The 16587-nt window shown below is 36.5% G+C and overlaps 1 protein-coding gene and 1 long non-coding RNA gene across 11 annotated transcripts in view; one reads left to right on the top strand and one right to left on the bottom strand.

Annotated features, from left to right (window-relative positions):
- Positions 1-595: 595 nt before the first annotated feature.
- The window catches only part of LOC128895517 (serine/threonine-protein kinase mig-15), a 25669-nt gene continuing 9677 nt past the window's right edge, over positions 596-16587 (bottom strand). For 3 of the 10 annotated variants that reach the window (XM_054158176.1, XM_054158177.1, XM_054158180.1), the window contains 11 exons: positions 16082-16267; positions 15699-15802; positions 14845-14936; positions 14516-14589; positions 12263-13087; positions 5991-6137; positions 2646-2859; positions 2355-2575; positions 1963-2280; positions 1532-1831; positions 596-1467 (listed from right to left, as the gene is read on the bottom strand). In XM_054158176.1, coding sequence (XP_054014151.1) covers positions 1384-1467; positions 1532-1831; positions 1963-2280; positions 2355-2575; positions 2646-2859; positions 5991-6137; positions 12263-13087; positions 14516-14589; positions 14845-14936; positions 15699-15802; positions 16082-16267 — 2565 coding nt within the window. In that variant the 3' untranslated portion in view covers positions 596-1383. The remainder of the gene's footprint in view (positions 1468-1531; positions 1832-1962; positions 2281-2354; positions 2576-2645; positions 2860-5990; positions 6138-12262; positions 13088-14515; positions 14590-14844; positions 14937-15698; positions 15803-16081; positions 16268-16587) is intronic. The other 7 variants (XM_054158182.1, XM_054158178.1, XM_054158179.1 and 4 more) reach the window with 7 other exon arrangements.
- Positions 6152-7808, top strand: LOC128895586 (uncharacterized). Its single transcript, XR_008461826.1, has 2 exons — positions 6152-6521; positions 6593-7808. It is a non-coding gene; the product is annotated as an uncharacterized LOC128895586 (long non-coding RNA).

Genomic DNA, 16587 nt, shown 5'->3' with positions numbered 1-16587 from the left:
CCCTTATCGATAATTTTAGTTATACCGTTTTAGTCCGTCGCTATTCTTTCGATACCGTTGCTCTCTCATTTAGAAGACTTTCCTAACGCAAACTTGGTGCGATAACATACGTAATTACAATTAATTGTATACCATGGAAGCGATCACTTTCAAACTAATCGAAATTGCATCGAATGATTTCATAAGAAAATACAGGATTCAATGAAACGTAATTTTAAAAAACATACACTGTACATTCTCCGTTACTCTCGTTCTCACTCACGCGCGCGCGCTTTCTCTATAGTCTCTTTTTTCAGTGGAAAACGCAAACACTCATTCACATCATATTCTTGCTCGCGTATCTGCACTTGCGAGCTATCAAGAGGTTTTACGTAGTTACTGTTATCATAAAAAAGTTTTGCCACTCATTAAAAACTTATTTCGGAAGGTCTTCTTGTTTGTACAGATCAAAGCATCGATATTGCACAATTTTCTGCATCTACGATAACAGAACGGGTTACAACGATTCTGTTACAATTCGCTGATAATTCGTCGTCTACGTGCACTCGTCCAGGAAATTATCGTCATTACTCTTGAAATTTTATTCCGTTCTTGAAGTTTTCTTCTGCTTTCTTTCGAAATTGACGGTACTTCCAAGATGAAGCTTGAAATTGATAGCGTTGAAGATACTCAGACAATGATAAAAATAGTAACGAATCTTATCACAAAAAGTGTAAATGAATTTTGTGCATGTACTTTGTTCCTACTCTCTTTTATGTAAAGGGACATAGGTGTGAGGAAGGAACCATCTTATAAAAAAATCTACGTGTGCTCTCATACGCTAAGCCGTATTACGAAAGATAATCGGTTAAAAAAGCGCAGAAATTTCTTTACAAGAAGATTTACAAATATTAGCGTCCCTCGTGTACTCTGGAAAAACAACTGAAAACTCTTTAGGTATACCTCGCGGTAGGTTTCATTTCCCTGAATTGATGTGCAATTACTCGAGCAAAAACAGTGATATCGACCGTAATGGTCTCGCTGAGGTGAACGATGACGGTCGTGATGGTGACGGTGGTGGCACTGATGATGATGTCGACGACGATAACGATGACAGTGTCGATGTCGATGACGGTGGCGATGACGATGATGGTGGTGGTGTCGATGACGTTGATGGTGGCGATGATGGCGATAATGACGGCGAAGACGACGACGATTATAATAAAATTGAGAATGATATTGACTGCGCTGCAAACATTTTCTGTCTTCCATGGCGTTGTTTAATCTTGGCAGTGAAAAACGAGTTAACATGAATATCGAAGATAAATATCCTGATACACGCGATAGATTTTGTATCGTTATACGCGAAGATAATGTTGGGGCCAGATTTGGCCTCATTCGGGATCACCAGTTAGCCATGCCAGGTTTATTTAATGTCATGAAGTAAATCTGGCACGAACTTCCGCCTTTTGCTGACGAGAAAAATACCTAAAAAAGAAATAATTGACAATCAAATATGTGACCTAAGTTGATCGAATCAATCTGTACAAACCTTATCATTACGCTCGCAAAGGAACTTGAGCCGTTGAGCTTTCTTGTGCATGAATACACCGTCGAGGTGACCACTTTCTACGCTCCTAATCTCGATCGCCTTATTGCCCCAGCCCATAATTTGTCCTGTGCCGATATAAGCAACACTCGTAGGCATTTCACCCCATTGAAGGACCATCGTCTTGGATACTCTACCGTAAGTGTTCACATATACACCTTCGTTATCATAACACAACAGTAACTGCATTCCATTACTGTTGGGTAATGCGACAATGCAATGTGGACAAATAGGACCCTGAGTCTGTAATCAAAAAGTAACTTATATTGCAAATTGTTGATACTGTCAATTATATCAAACCCTTTTGCACGAGGTAGATCGTATTAAAAAATTGTAAAAGTGCAAAGGGGTAAATGTCGCTGAGACGCTCTTACATGTTTTGGTAGATAAATATCGTAAACCGTAGCCGAGTCCAAATCAACAGCGTGAAAGCCATCGGCGCTACCGTAGATCACTTTCAATCTTGTGCCTTCTTCTATGGTAAGATCTACGAGAAGTGGCCTGTGCGCGAGCTCGCCGAACGACTTGAAAGCCATGAATTTGTGGTAAGGCTTCGGCGCCCATGCATAAATTTCTATGGAATCCTTCAGCGCGATAACGAGAAACTTTATTCTCTCGTATTTGACTATTTTGAAATGCACCGCCCCTTGAAGATCACCAACGTTGATCCAACCGTTGCGTCGTTCCACTTGCTAAAAGGGTACCGATTAAACACGTTAAACAAATTTCAACGAGTATCGTGTCGTCCAAAAGGTACAACACTCACGTCGCTGTGTCCGTCGGTTCGTAGAATCTTACTCTTGAGCCAGGAAAGATAGTACACTCGTACTCGATTCTTCTTTCCGCTAATTGTGACCAAAATGTTTTGACCTTCGAGGACTTCCATTTGTTGGAATCGTCTTCTGCTGATCAGTTGATACACTTTACCCTGACCACTTCTATCTAACAGCATAAGGCCATTCTCGGTGCCAATCAACAGATTTACTCCTACAACGATTAAATTAAATTACATATTGTGAAATGCATCAGATAATATTTCGCGTAGAGATGCACCTACCCCATAATGCAGCGCAAAGTATCTCGCTGTTAAAACGTTTTTTATATTTGCGTATTTCAGGCGTATCAGAGGCTAAATCGTGACTGGTCGGTGTTACGTTAACGTTCACGTGAGACTCCCTCCTGGCTGGTCCAGCGCCGAATCCAAATGTCAGGAAAGACCTCTGCTTCTGTTGAAGCGCAAACGGAGGTGGTGATTTAACAGCTTGCCGATACTGCAACAAAAATGATCATCAGTCTCGGTCCAAATATAAACGTGGCGTGTGACATAAATTAATACCGTCGAGGAGATGTGTATGTTACTGTAACTAACAATACGAAACAACCAAAAAAACAAAGTATTATAATTGATGGGGTAGTAGTAACGGTTTATGAAGAAATTAGGAGAGAGACACACAAAATAAATATACAGAGTTACATGCAGCAAGAGAATTACGATAATTCGTACGAAAATTAGAAAGTGTAAAAGAACATTGCATCAGACGGTCAAACGATACGCATTACTTCATGTACCGCAAAACAAATATTGCATAAAAAACCATGAAAATTTGAACAAATAAATAAATAAACAAACAAAAAAACATAATCATACAAGCTTGAAGCACAAAACTTTAAGAAAAGCTACGGAAACGTTTTGCAAACAGAACAAACATAGTATATGCATATAGAAAATGCTAATCCCTCCGATCTTTAATTAAATAACCATAATTTTGCCATGAAATTTTTGTCATCTTATTCCTACGTATTTTTCAGGTAGACCAGAAATTCCAAGGTATGTGTGAGCGTGTGTGCATTGTGATGTGTAATTTGTGTTAAATGTTGCGCCATTCCGCTGTGTTTTATGACATATGTCTTTTGCGTTTTGTGTTCAATGTTTTGTGGTGTTACTGGTAAGAGAAAGAGCCAATAAAAGCGGTGCAATCCCGATCGTGCTGAGATCACCGCCCGTACCAAAGAAAGAACCTAGAAACCAAAAGTCTGGTAGAAAAGATTTGCACACGTGAGATCGGCATTCCTCGCGCGGCATACGGTGAAGAAAACCAAACGTTAAGAGAAACATAAGAGGGGTATTGTTGTGTTTTCTTTCGTCTGTACATTATAGGAACATTCTCGTAAGGAAACAGAAGCGACACTGAAGTATAAATGGATAAATGAATACTTACATTGCAATTAGTATTGGGATTGGGATGGTCAGTAGAAAGGGTCCTGCCCTTCGGATTAGAGCTCCCACGTGTCCCACAACACACAACAGAATCCTGAATTAGTCACGTTGACAAACGCAATGTGATCGCTTGCGCGGGATTCTCGCGTAATATAAGGGGACATGATACGCAATAATTTATTATAGAATAACGTTTTACAGTGCACCGATTTTAGAACTGTCCAACTACACCGGAAAAATCAAGTCGTGTATTCGAAACGAGCCGAGTATTTTGTGTAACTTGATTCCTGGTTCTGATGAAAAATAAATTCCACGCGTATCGTTCCCATGATTCGAGTAGACTGAATTATATCTACTCGTATCATTCAAATAAGTCGAATAATTGAACAATTTGACCTGAATTATGTATTAACGATGCAATCTATAATATATCAAATACAAGTAATGTACCAATATATTATATTATAATTATAATAATATATACTAATAATATGTCTAAGATTTTAAGATTTTTGCACACCCCAACAATTAAATAACCAGCTCGAATGCGAAAAACAGATAATTCGACTTGAATTTCGAACGATCGGACAACTCTAGCGTCGATTCGTTTAAAAGGAACTTTGATTCAAATTCGAGAATTTTTATACTACGGTCTGACTGACAATCATGACATCAACTTTTAATACATAAATCAATTACCAAAGTCAAAACGAAGAAAAGATCGACTTGGTGAAGGGGACGTTTTATGATCGAAAGCCCCCACTTCTTTTTTACTTTCAACTGTCCCAAATTCACACTTGCTCGTTGCTCTCGGTCCCTGAACTTACCCTTGCAATATTTTCCACGTAATCAGATACATCATGTACAACTAATTATTCCTCAGGTGGACTATTTGTTCATAAATTATTATTCTTAAACTATAGCACGCTATGCAACTACGTTGCTGCACTAAAACGACAATTACAAGTACCGTGAACTGAGTACCATGTTCGTTTCAGTAAGTTATCAGACGTAGAAAACTATAAGCAAAGCATTCACAAGGTACTGACACAAAGCAAAAGGCGTCCTATGTGTGAACCCTCGAACTCGACAACGTGTATTGTTACGAATGTTTCATGTTGCTATTATGATACATTTTCTTTCGTCATTAAGACGAAATCCAATTTATTTCCAAATAAATACACTGTATTTGTTCAAGTTCGTGGATTGACACAGTAACATACACGTACATATCTACGCACGTATTTATTGACTCCGTTCATCGAACTGTTGACTTTTACCATGCTGAAAAACTACCCCCTCATAGTTTCGTCCCCTAATGATATCTTAAAAACACTTTGAGATACATGGAAGTTTTCAAAGGAAACTCTCTGTGATTTATAACGAAAAATAATTTGGAGTAAACAACAATAAAAATAATTCATGAGGGAATCGTTAACTTTCTTCCATAATTGAAGTGCAATGAACACGATTGGCTATTAGTTAGCGGGGTAGTAGTCTACACAAAATACTTTCGAGCGTTAAAAATCGATAAACGGTGCCAATATCTGAAGATAGATCATGACGTTCAGGAAGATCGTGTCTCGATAAGAACACATATATTGAGTGCCACGAGAAAAGAAAACTGGGCAGGAAAAGGGTGTATTGTTGGAAAAAGGAGACGCACGCGCTTATTGAAATTCTATCATGAAAAGATTGCAATAACATTATTAACACGTTCGATGTCGCGGAAATCATGATAATTTTGAGCACTCACCATTGTTAAGACTAACATTGTCGTAATATATTACTAATAACAATATAAAACAATGTGTTACATTTTGTTGGACCTAAAAGATTTAACTCCATGTAATTATTAACGATGTTCATGTATTTCCGGATTTACTAATTAAAGGAAAATTTTAGCATTCATAAATTTTCGACTGTACTCGCTCTGGTGTAAGAAGTTTCAAGCCAGGTGTTGCAATCAGATTGTTGTAATATAATTGTATTTAACCCAGTTGCAGAACGTTAAAATACAATTACGAGTTTTAATATCGTCATAAACGTTGTAAAATCAAACTAACAGATCATCTATGTGATCCACGTGACATTAAACGTGTTAAGCATGATTAAATATATGCGAATACGCGTTTTCGCATCTACGACTGCGGACAAGGTAAAGGATATGAATAAGTATCTGACCTCCTCGCTGGTTGATTTGTCCTGTCGTTGACTCGGAGATGAGGTGAGAAGATCAGGTAGGACAGAGCTTGGTCGTGATCCAGGGGACGAGTCCGATCTCTGGAAGTCACCTCCGCCTCCTCTTGACCGATCACCACCTTCTCGGTTCTGCAAAGCAATCGATCAACAGTTAAAAACGACTTCCAGGGTGACAAGCAGATGCCAAACGTAAAAAAGTAACAAGATCTGCTGAAGGATGAAGACCTGAACTTTTATCCTTTAATTACAACCTGCAGCCGTTAGGCTAACTTGCAAAAAACAACGAAGCAACCAAATATCTATTTGTATTTCAGAGGCAAACTATGTCAAGTCCACACTTCAGAAAATTAATCTTTTTAAATAGAACATTATATATTTCTATCCATACTAAAACAGCATTTATTTAGACTACAAGGTTCCATTAAAAAAAATTAATTTTATTCCTTTAGCAAACATAAGAGTTATTTCACATCACAAATAATAATATACAGGTTGAGTTCTGTTTTTGCTTTTGTGAGTATTACCAAAGAGTTACATAACATTTATAAATATGTTCTAAATTAACAATCTTTGTTTACTTACAGTAAATTCAGGCCTTGATACCACAAAACAGATTAAAATTAATTAAATAATTCGTAAGAGGACAAATTGAAAAACATGTTCGAGGAGCTCTGAACGGAAATGGTCGGAGTTACGATGAAACGAAGGACCACGAGGAACAGGACCATTAGAATAGCATTCGGAAACGAAAAAACGCAAGCAAGGGATGAACAAACGCAAAAAGAAACCGAAGGATTGTGTGAAAAAGCAATTTTATAAAAAATAATTACCGAACGAAATTTGAATAACGCGGACCAAATTTAACAAACTTTACTATGTAATCGATAAATAAGCCTAAGGAAAAAAAAATTCTGAACATTTGTTTTTCGCATACGCATAAAAAAACAATTTGTACTTAAGTATACAATACGAGTGCAAAACATAAATGAAATGAGTGCATGCAAAATGTGGATTAATTAACAAACAAACAAAATCGCTTCAACTTTCGTTTCGTCAGTCTACTGCGCAAAAAACATATAACAATACAATTGTTCTAAAGTAACAACGGATGCAGATTATTATAAGTAACTTGAAGTTCAAGTTTTTTTTTTTTTTTTTATATTACGTTTGTAACATTAGTAAAGCGTGCAACACGGGGAAATATAAAAATGTCTTACGTAAGTAATCGCATCATACATCAATTTATATAAATACACAAGTTTGTAACGGCTACATAGTTCAATCATTTCGCATTACATACTATTGAGAATTTCCTCGGGCGATAAGGATGTACACGTGTCACTTTGTTGCAAAATGAAATTAAACGAAACGAAAGTAATAACTTTGACTCGATTGGTGTCGATCAAGATACCAAGGAACAAACAACTATTTTTTTGTAAAGTAATATCATTAACACTATCGTTAAGAGTAAGGCTCAAAGGAAGATTATCCCGTTGCGACAGATGGTATTAAAAATACGGTAATCGCTATACTTCGATCGTGGCAAGTGCTTAAAAGTGTGATCGACGTAAATGTCTCCGCATACTTAAAAAAAAAAAAAAGAGGTCGACTACGCACAGTGTTTAAATTATTAAATAATACGAAACAAGCGCAACTGAAGGTACACATCTATTAGATATGTATATTTATCTTAATACAAACGATTCTACTTTCAAGCATCAGTATCTAACACAAGTAAGAAAATGTGCAGCCTCTTGTATCGTACACTAGTTTTAAAAATAATAATAATAATAAAAAGAAAACACAAATTGGCAATTCGCACCACGACCAAGGGGAACACACAAAATTAAAGCATGCTTGGCACATGCTGCGATATGGCAATACAGGTATACGTCACACACATTGTACACGCTATAAGCGTCATGCAAAACGATGAATTTCGGTCATAAGATACAACTCCGTACGCTTTTGCGAAAGGAGTGAATCCAACAATTATCAGTGATTAGCGATTGCTGTGCGTATATATTATATATGTATGCAGATATACATACACTTGGATACATAAATATAAATATACATATAACGTATAATAATTAATACATTTCTACATGTAATATTTACATTTATATACGTATATGTACTTTTCCCCTTTTATCTCAATCTAGCTCTTTTCGACGTTATCCTGGTTCTACTGTGGCACTTCTCTTTTTCTTTGCATACTCTCCGAGTATTTTTTTTTTTTTTTCTGTAGACATCTTTCCCTCTTTGAAAGTTCTTCATTCATGGCCGTGCAATTTTCAAGCAGATGATATTAAAATCTGTTAACACAGGACACACGCATACAGTCGGTGTATCGACGATCTCAATCGTTTCCAGCTTTATTTCCATTCCTCTATCTCTCTCTCTCGTAAAGTGGAAGAACTTCATTTGACATATAAAAGAGTGCGCCTGAGAAGGTAGCTCGCGAAAGATCACAAGAGGATTACGAGATGATCACATTATTTAATGCGAGGTTTCGTGTTCCTTGGAGACCAGGAAACATTTCAATGAACATGCATCGGATAGGACCATGGGATTAATCACACGCCTATCGTTTCTTTTTTTTTTTTTTTTTTTTCCTATAAACATAGAAGTGAAAGTGAACAGTTTGCAGAGAGATCACGAAGCATCCGTTAGCACGTGAAAATAACATTGTTAGACGTCAAAAAGAAAAACCGTGTCAATCTTTACAGAATTTTGATCCAATCGCAGAGACCTGGCGCATACAAGACTTAGTAGAAGCTTAATCTTTGCATTTGATGTAAATGTTATTTAACAAAAGAAAAACAACTTCTAAGCATTTGAGATCCTTTTATAAATTGGGGTTTTACATAATGCATACAGGGTGAGTCATCTAAGCTTCGTAACAAGGCGAAAATGTTTGGTTTAGGAGATGTAATTTTCGAGAATTTAACGAGAACAAAGTCTTATGAGACACACTTTCACAAATTCTTTTCGACTGCTCATTTTCCAGAATCCTGCGTTGTTCATATTTTCTTTCTTTTTTTTTTTTTATTTGTTGCAACGATCATGGCAACATTAGCAGTTTCCCCTCATAGGAGGGTGTTAACGTAGAAACAAGACAAATATATATATATATCCTCAAAGAAATTCCATGCGGTTAATCTCGTCCACTCAGGCATGGAATTCGAAACGACGATAAACGTTGTCGTAGAAGTAACGCCTGACGCATTGTTCTGCATAGGAGGTAAACATATGCATCACTCGAAAGGATGGAGAGGATTAGTACCAAGAGAAATGGAATCGTAGTAGCGATAGTAGTAGAGACGATGGCAATTATGGTACTCGAAACAGAGGGTTAGTGGTGTTGGTGATTATGGTGTCTTAGCGATCGCACCGTTCTATCTATGCCTTCGGATGACGGACATTAGGATTCCTGGATGTGAGGGCAACTGTTGTTTCGTGCTGTTTTACGCCACATTCGAAACCTCGATAGTGTCGAACTTGATCTTCGAGGAAAGATTTTTTTTAAAGTGGTTGTTTTCAATTGTGTAGACACACAAGGCATCTCGGTGATTCTGTTTCCTTTTCCAAATGTGGGGTGGATTGCATAAATCGATGATACACATTTCAAGAATATTGAGTCAAATTTTGAGAAATAGGTCTCTAGAATTGCTGGAGTTACAGAGCTCCCGAGCGTGGAGCAAGCTACTGAAACTTGTTCAATATTTTGGAAACTATCATGTGTAGGAAAATAGTTTAAAAATCCATTTGTGTAAATTACAAATAGAATACTTTTCGAAAGAGTCTCACCTTTCCCAATTAGTATCGAAGCTCAGAGATAATTTGTTAGTAATAATAGTATTACTATTAGTGATAGTAGTAGTAACGATAGAAGTAGCAGCAGCAATTGAAGCGGCAATAATAGTTATAATAATAATATTAACGATAAAATGATATATTGACATAAAATGTATAGAATAAAATGTTAACCCTTTGCAATTAAAATTGTCTAACGGGCACGAATTTGTACCTTATCGATTTCTTTGTAAACAAATTTACTATTGTTGGGATACATTTTGTCGCGTATCTTCATATTCCAACCGATTTCGTAAAAATGAACCTGTTCATATAAACATATCCACATCTTGAGTAAAAAATTAACTTGGAACCAGTGACCAGTAGAATGCAAATATAATTTAGGCAGCAAAGGGTTAAATTTAGGATATCTGAAGAGAAGTACAATTAATTGTCACGTTAGAGTGTTATTTTTCTGATCTAAATGTTCGTTCACGAAGTAATAGAAGAAATATGCGAGAAAATATTTGTTAATTATATAAAAATCTTCCCATCCTAGGTCAGAATAATAATACAACATACTATTACTGACAAAAAATGTAATCGATGTAACTATACCAAAGTATACATTAATGGTATGCCAACAATTCTCTATAAACTTTTATGCATCTCTGTCTGACGGAACGATCTAGTAAAATAGTAGAGAAGATAATAGTAATACTGATAGAATAATACTGATAGCACTAGTAGTTATGTATCGTTCCTACTCACATTTTTAAATGTTAAAAAAATAACGAAGACAGGGTTATTATAGGTAATTGGGAAATGCGCCTAAAATTCGAGCGTAGCTGACTAGCTTTCTATATTGATTGTTGTATGCTGTTAAATGTCGGAAAATGGATGTAAGAGTTCACTGAGAAATATGTCTGTCAATATCCTATTCTCATGTTTAAATTTGAATAAATGAATATGTTAGAAATTTATATAAGCGTGTAGTTGAATTCATGTTCAGTTGTCACATTTAGTTAATGATGAATTTACCAATTATTTATTTCAGTATACACCAAGGGCACAGTTTCATCGTAACAATATTAATTGTAATTATTGTCTAAACATAATATTGACTCTAATTTTTCAAGGTAACTACAACTCAGTCCAACGACATTAATACCTCGAAGTTTAAAGCTATTTGTATAAAAATAAATTATCGATACTCATCAGCGCGTGGTGATCCACCCTTGTTAGGGTGAAAACACTGTCCGTGACGCATACAACAGGGTTGGGATAAAAATAACAATTAGCTGAACTTTGCCCTTTCACCTTACTCTACTACGTATCATTAAGTTAAATAAAACATATCTTTTAATACTAAACTAAAAGTTAATAAAATGATAATTAAGTCAAAATGACAACTGAATATGAATTTAATATTACAATCTCACTCTTGACAAAGTGTAAACAATTAATTATCCTAGCTTTGACAAAGAAATATATACATCTAGATCGTAAAAGATCTTAGAATCCTATTAATAATTAAATTTTAGCAAATGTACACAAACCGTTTTCTATCATTTGTGCATATCGATAGTTTCGTTAGATACGAAACAGTTCGATACAAAATAATACTTTATGGTACAGCCTTGAAGAGTCCTGTCGAACAAATGTCGACGTCAACGTTGTTATAGGCATCGGCAATGTGACGAAAGAGGATCTCGATGGCTTTGTTTGAGAGCAAGTGACAAGTAGTGAGATACAATTAACACTTGATCAACAACGTCGATGTCGTCGCTCGTATAGGAAGGGCTCTTAAAGTTGCACATCACTGGAAGCGTTCAAAGTGGGCTCCTCCTTCAATGAACAGAAAGGCTACACAATATCGTTTGTAAAACTATCATTCCTGCCTCTATACAGTACTGGTTTCCGTATCTTTTGGAGTGTGCTCGTTAAAAAAAAGAAGAAAAAAGAAAAATTAATTCAGACACGGTCATGTAATTGGTTGAAACTTTAAGAATTGTGAGAAATCATGTTGCTTTTGCGACTTATATGGTTCCTTGGAATTTAACAGAACAGAAAAAAATATTCTTTTTGTAATTTTCATCCTTTTATCAAATAGCACTCTTGTCGAACTATATCTAACTACATGTATCAAATATTTGTTTACACCCTGAACAAGAGATGTACTGTAATTTAAAACGTTATTTAAATATACACGGTGTCCCAAAAGTTGGAGTTGGATCACAAATTTAAATTAACTCATAAAGTAGCGACCTGTGACCTACTAGAACAGATACATTGAAAAAAGATATCAGTATATCGACAGACACGTCGGGGATATGTACGGATGTCGTGGGAAATGAAGATCATGAAGGTATAGAGACCGAAGGTATAGACAAAAGGTAACGGCGGTAGATATTTCTCAGGCAAGCACACAGGCAGGGCTCGTAGGGGGGACTGACCTGAGTGACAATGGGGCTGTACTCGCTAGCCGTTGTACTGGCCGTAGATTTTATAGTTCCTGCTTCGTCAACAGCGGCAGAGACCGCATCTGATGGTCTACAACTGCGTCTCCTCGTAGTGTCGTCTTTATCGCGTCCAAAGTCGAACCTTCTGGCCTCGTGTCTACTACCGAAAACGATCTCGCTCTCTGTCTTTTCTCTTCTAGGCCTTTGAAGACCGTCACGGTCGAATGAAAAGTCTGTGAGTACCGGTTCACCGGTACTGACAGCATTGCCCTTTTTACCAGCAATGCCAGCAACACTTATCTCGCTTCCGCGCCGATTACCGCTTGCGAATATACTCGACCTTGAGGAATCCGACTTCTGTAAATACGCAGAGTGTCTTGCGGATGGAAAAAAATCGGAATTCTCACGGCGGAAAGCACGTGCAAAAGCGCTGGACGTATTGCCAAGCTTCGAGTCGCTTTCTTGTCGTCTATGCACCGGTTTTAACTGCTGCTGCTGCTGTTGTTGTTGTTGTTGTTGTTGTTGTTGTTGTTTCTGATGATGTTGCTGTTGTTGCTGATTTTCGTACTTCCTACGTGACAACTGCTGCTGTCTCTTCAAGGTTCTCTCGGTAGACGACGAAGAAAGATCCTCGCTACCAGACTTATTCGTGTCGGGCGTTTCTTGTGGGTGTTCTTGTTGTTTCATCTTATCCAACCTTTCGTTAAAACCCTGGAAGAAGCGGGTGAAATCCCACTCCTTCAGGAGTAGCTGCTCGTCTGCCTCGGAGCGCCGGTTGCTGCTAGCCGTAGCGCGATCGTCTGACATCTGACTAAGTTTCTAGGGAGGCGCGCACGAGAATAATAATATGGTAACCAAAAAAAAAGGAAAAAAAAAATAACACAAAAGCGAGAAAAAGAAATGCGTGCGGCGATACATAACGTGAGGTAGCTGTGATGGCAGTGCAATGCAATGATAAAGTTAATGTAATTGCATTTACAACGGTGGCGACACGTTATAATCAATTAAGCGAATAACAAAATTATTTTTTAAATTTCGTATTATACAACCATTTTTAACAGTCGTTGTAATGGTATTATAATATGCTTGAACGCGGACGTAATAACGTCAATTCCAATAAAGTTCAATGAGGGAATTGTATAGAACTTTGCGTATGATACACCTTGCAGCCCTACTAATTCAAGGATTAAGCTGAGCTTAATTTAAAATTTTTTTTCTTCGGTGAACTATAGTAGCAATTTTAGAAACTATAAAAAGTAACAATTCGTCAGATCTGTCGGCAAAGAAACCTCTTCATGGAACAAAGGTTAAGAATCGCACGATTTACAAATTCCGTATTTGTTCTTCGCTTATTGTTTTTTAACGTGAATCATTAAGATTTCACCACCGCAGCAGCAGTACCTATGACGACACATACTCATCAGTTGTACACAACTGTGCAGGAATGTATCGTGTGACAGCAAATGTACCATAGGAAGCTAGAAAGAATATTAACAAGATGAGTCCTCACACGCTCCACTCAATGTCCACCTTTTATGCTACTCTCGTCCCGAACAAGATTATACAATATATTTAATTAAGGATCAATTCAATTATAAAATTTTTTTAATCAATTGCGTTAAAACAGTCGAATTGCAACTTTCTTAATAAGGGTACTCAGAATAAAACTTTCGATGAAAATAAATCAATGTTCTTTAAAATAAAAATTAACCAATTGAAGTTTATAAATTTTGAAAGATTATATAAATGTTTAAAAGATACTAATATCCTTTTGCTAATATTCTTTCCAGCTCCCTACAATATACAGACAACGCACCATGGTGTATCATAATTGCACAAAATTCAATTACAACAATTATTTGTAGTGAATAAACACAGGTAAACAAATATTACTGACTTATCTCTGGATATCAATAAGCATACAATATAGATACATAAAATGAAGAAATGTACAATGCAATCGCTTGTATTTCCTTCCCTTCTTTCATTTGCAACTGAATCGAGACTTAACATGTAAGATAGCTCGTGAAATCGGAAAGACTGAAGAAAAATACATCGACTGCTCTATTAAAACATAATTAAATAACATAAGAGAGGAGGTTACATTCAGTCAGTATTTGGAGATATCGATTCATGTCGTTATTAATAAATGTAGATAAATCTCACATAACATTCGAAAACGAGTATCAGAATAAGACTAAAACAATAGACCTCAGCTTGCATCACATACTCGGATGGAGTACTTACCCGTTTCATGACTAGTGTACGATCTGATTCTTCCTCGTCAGGCGTTGGCGGAAGTGGTCGATTTGGTGCACCGCCTAAAGAGAACATTTACAATTTTTCGTCTCAAATGAATTTATCAATGGCAAAAAAAAGTAACCTAAAATACATGACACAATTGTGTGCATTTGTGAACTAATTCATAATCAAAGGTACTCATTCGAACAGCATAAAAACGTTATGGAAAAAAGTATAAGGTATACGAACGCTCATGAGCCATACTTTATTTTCACATTGTGTTTTTGGATATAGTTTTATCGAAAAGAGAAAGAAATTTTATTTGGATGTCCTACCTTTGGTCTTACCTTGATGATGTGAGTTCTGGGCATTATGTGAGGACATCGACGATGGATCTGTAGATGGTCTGAAAGGAGAAAATTCGGGTCTGCAGCAACGGATATAGAAATGTGGAGACACATGATGGCGCACGAAGAACACGGAATGCGTTGCGTACGTTGCGTGGCGATGCGACGAAGACGTCAATGCGAAGCGATATGTTGAAGCGTAATGAAAGATGAAACGGAATGACATTAGTATGATTAATTTAAGAACCACAAGTAGAAATTATGTCTATAGGTATAATTATGAAATACTCTTCCATCGAGTATCATATTAAATATAAGAAAAAGGATTTGACAGTCTTGAACAAGTACTTTGATTATGTTTGAACTCACGTGTTTTGAGTCATCATTACAATGAACACAATCATATGATAAATTTCGTGTTCAAGATTGTCTAATTATCTATCTTATATTTATTATCTTATATTATACGTATAACCTTTTTTAATATTTTATCATATTAAAAGTTTACTTTACATTAAATGTTAAATTAGTAATTCCTGCGTCTCTGGATGTTAACTGTTAAGACAACGATCAAACAAATGACAAATTTTTTTTAGTATATAAGAGTTTATCAAAAGACTGAATATCTTGCATTAAACTCTTTCAAACTTTGAACAATTTTAGATTCACCAATGAAATGATTACTAATCCCTTGTAAATGTAATCAACAAATTATTGACTGATTTATTTGGTAGTGATTAGTAGCGAACATTCAACATTATATTTCCAGAGACCAACATAAACGTTGTTTATAACTCGATTAAAACTATATTAAATTTTCGATAAATCAGATTTCTACTCACAAAGGTTTCGGTGGGTCGCTCGCGAGTAGAGTTCCATCGTTCCTCACGTTGTTTCCTCCTGCATCTTCAAGATCGTCATCGCTATCACTTTCAACAGACAAAGCCTGTAGGAGGGACAAATGTATTTATTTCAATTTCGATGATGCATCGCACAATGAAACGTATTAACAATTACATACACTCCGATTTAACTTCAAAGTACTGTAAAGGTTTTGCAGAGAGAAAGGACAAACGATAAGTCGTGTATCTTTTTTAATAACATTTTAAACACGAATGCAGTAATTTTCATTTTCAAGTAACCAACCGCTAACTTAACATTGTCCGTTGATTACAAAATGAATAGGTCGAATGACCATGTCTCTGCGTGTGATTGTAACACTTACTTGATCAAGAATACTAGAGGATTGCGGCATCTGTTTGTTGTTCTGATCGTTACTGCTTGCCAGCTGAACAGAATTCGATGTTGACGATGCAGCAGGGCCCTTATGCTGTCTGTTCGGCCTTGGCGGGGCCTCTGGGCCCTGTGACACACCAAGCTCGTTGAGTTGAGCGGCCAGCATGTCCAAGTCCTACCACCCACACGCACACACGCACAACCCCGTTAGTCACTGTTTCGAGACACCTCCGAAAATTTTCTAAAAACCACCACCGAACAGCCAAGCAAGGCAAAAAGAGAAAAAGTGGCCGAGTAGACAAATAGTGTGTGTCGCTTAAGCGACGTGACGTTGGTACTGACATTTTATTATCAGTATCGTAGAAATGACTACACACAACATATTCGATATGATAAACATTAATTTATAGCAAACGCTTAAGTTTATCTTATTTATACAAATATCGGTATCTGAACACACACGAACAGTTCTTATCAGATCGTGTGGAAAGTTAA

This window comes from Hylaeus anthracinus, unplaced genomic scaffold, assembly GCF_026225885.1.
Source record: "Hylaeus anthracinus isolate JK02 unplaced genomic scaffold, UHH_iyHylAnth1.0_haploid 5, whole genome shotgun sequence".
Lineage (NCBI taxonomy): Eukaryota > Metazoa > Arthropoda > Insecta > Hymenoptera > Colletidae > Hylaeus > Hylaeus anthracinus.
Note: the sequence above shows the minus strand (reverse complement) of the source record. Positions and strands in the feature narration are given on the sequence as shown.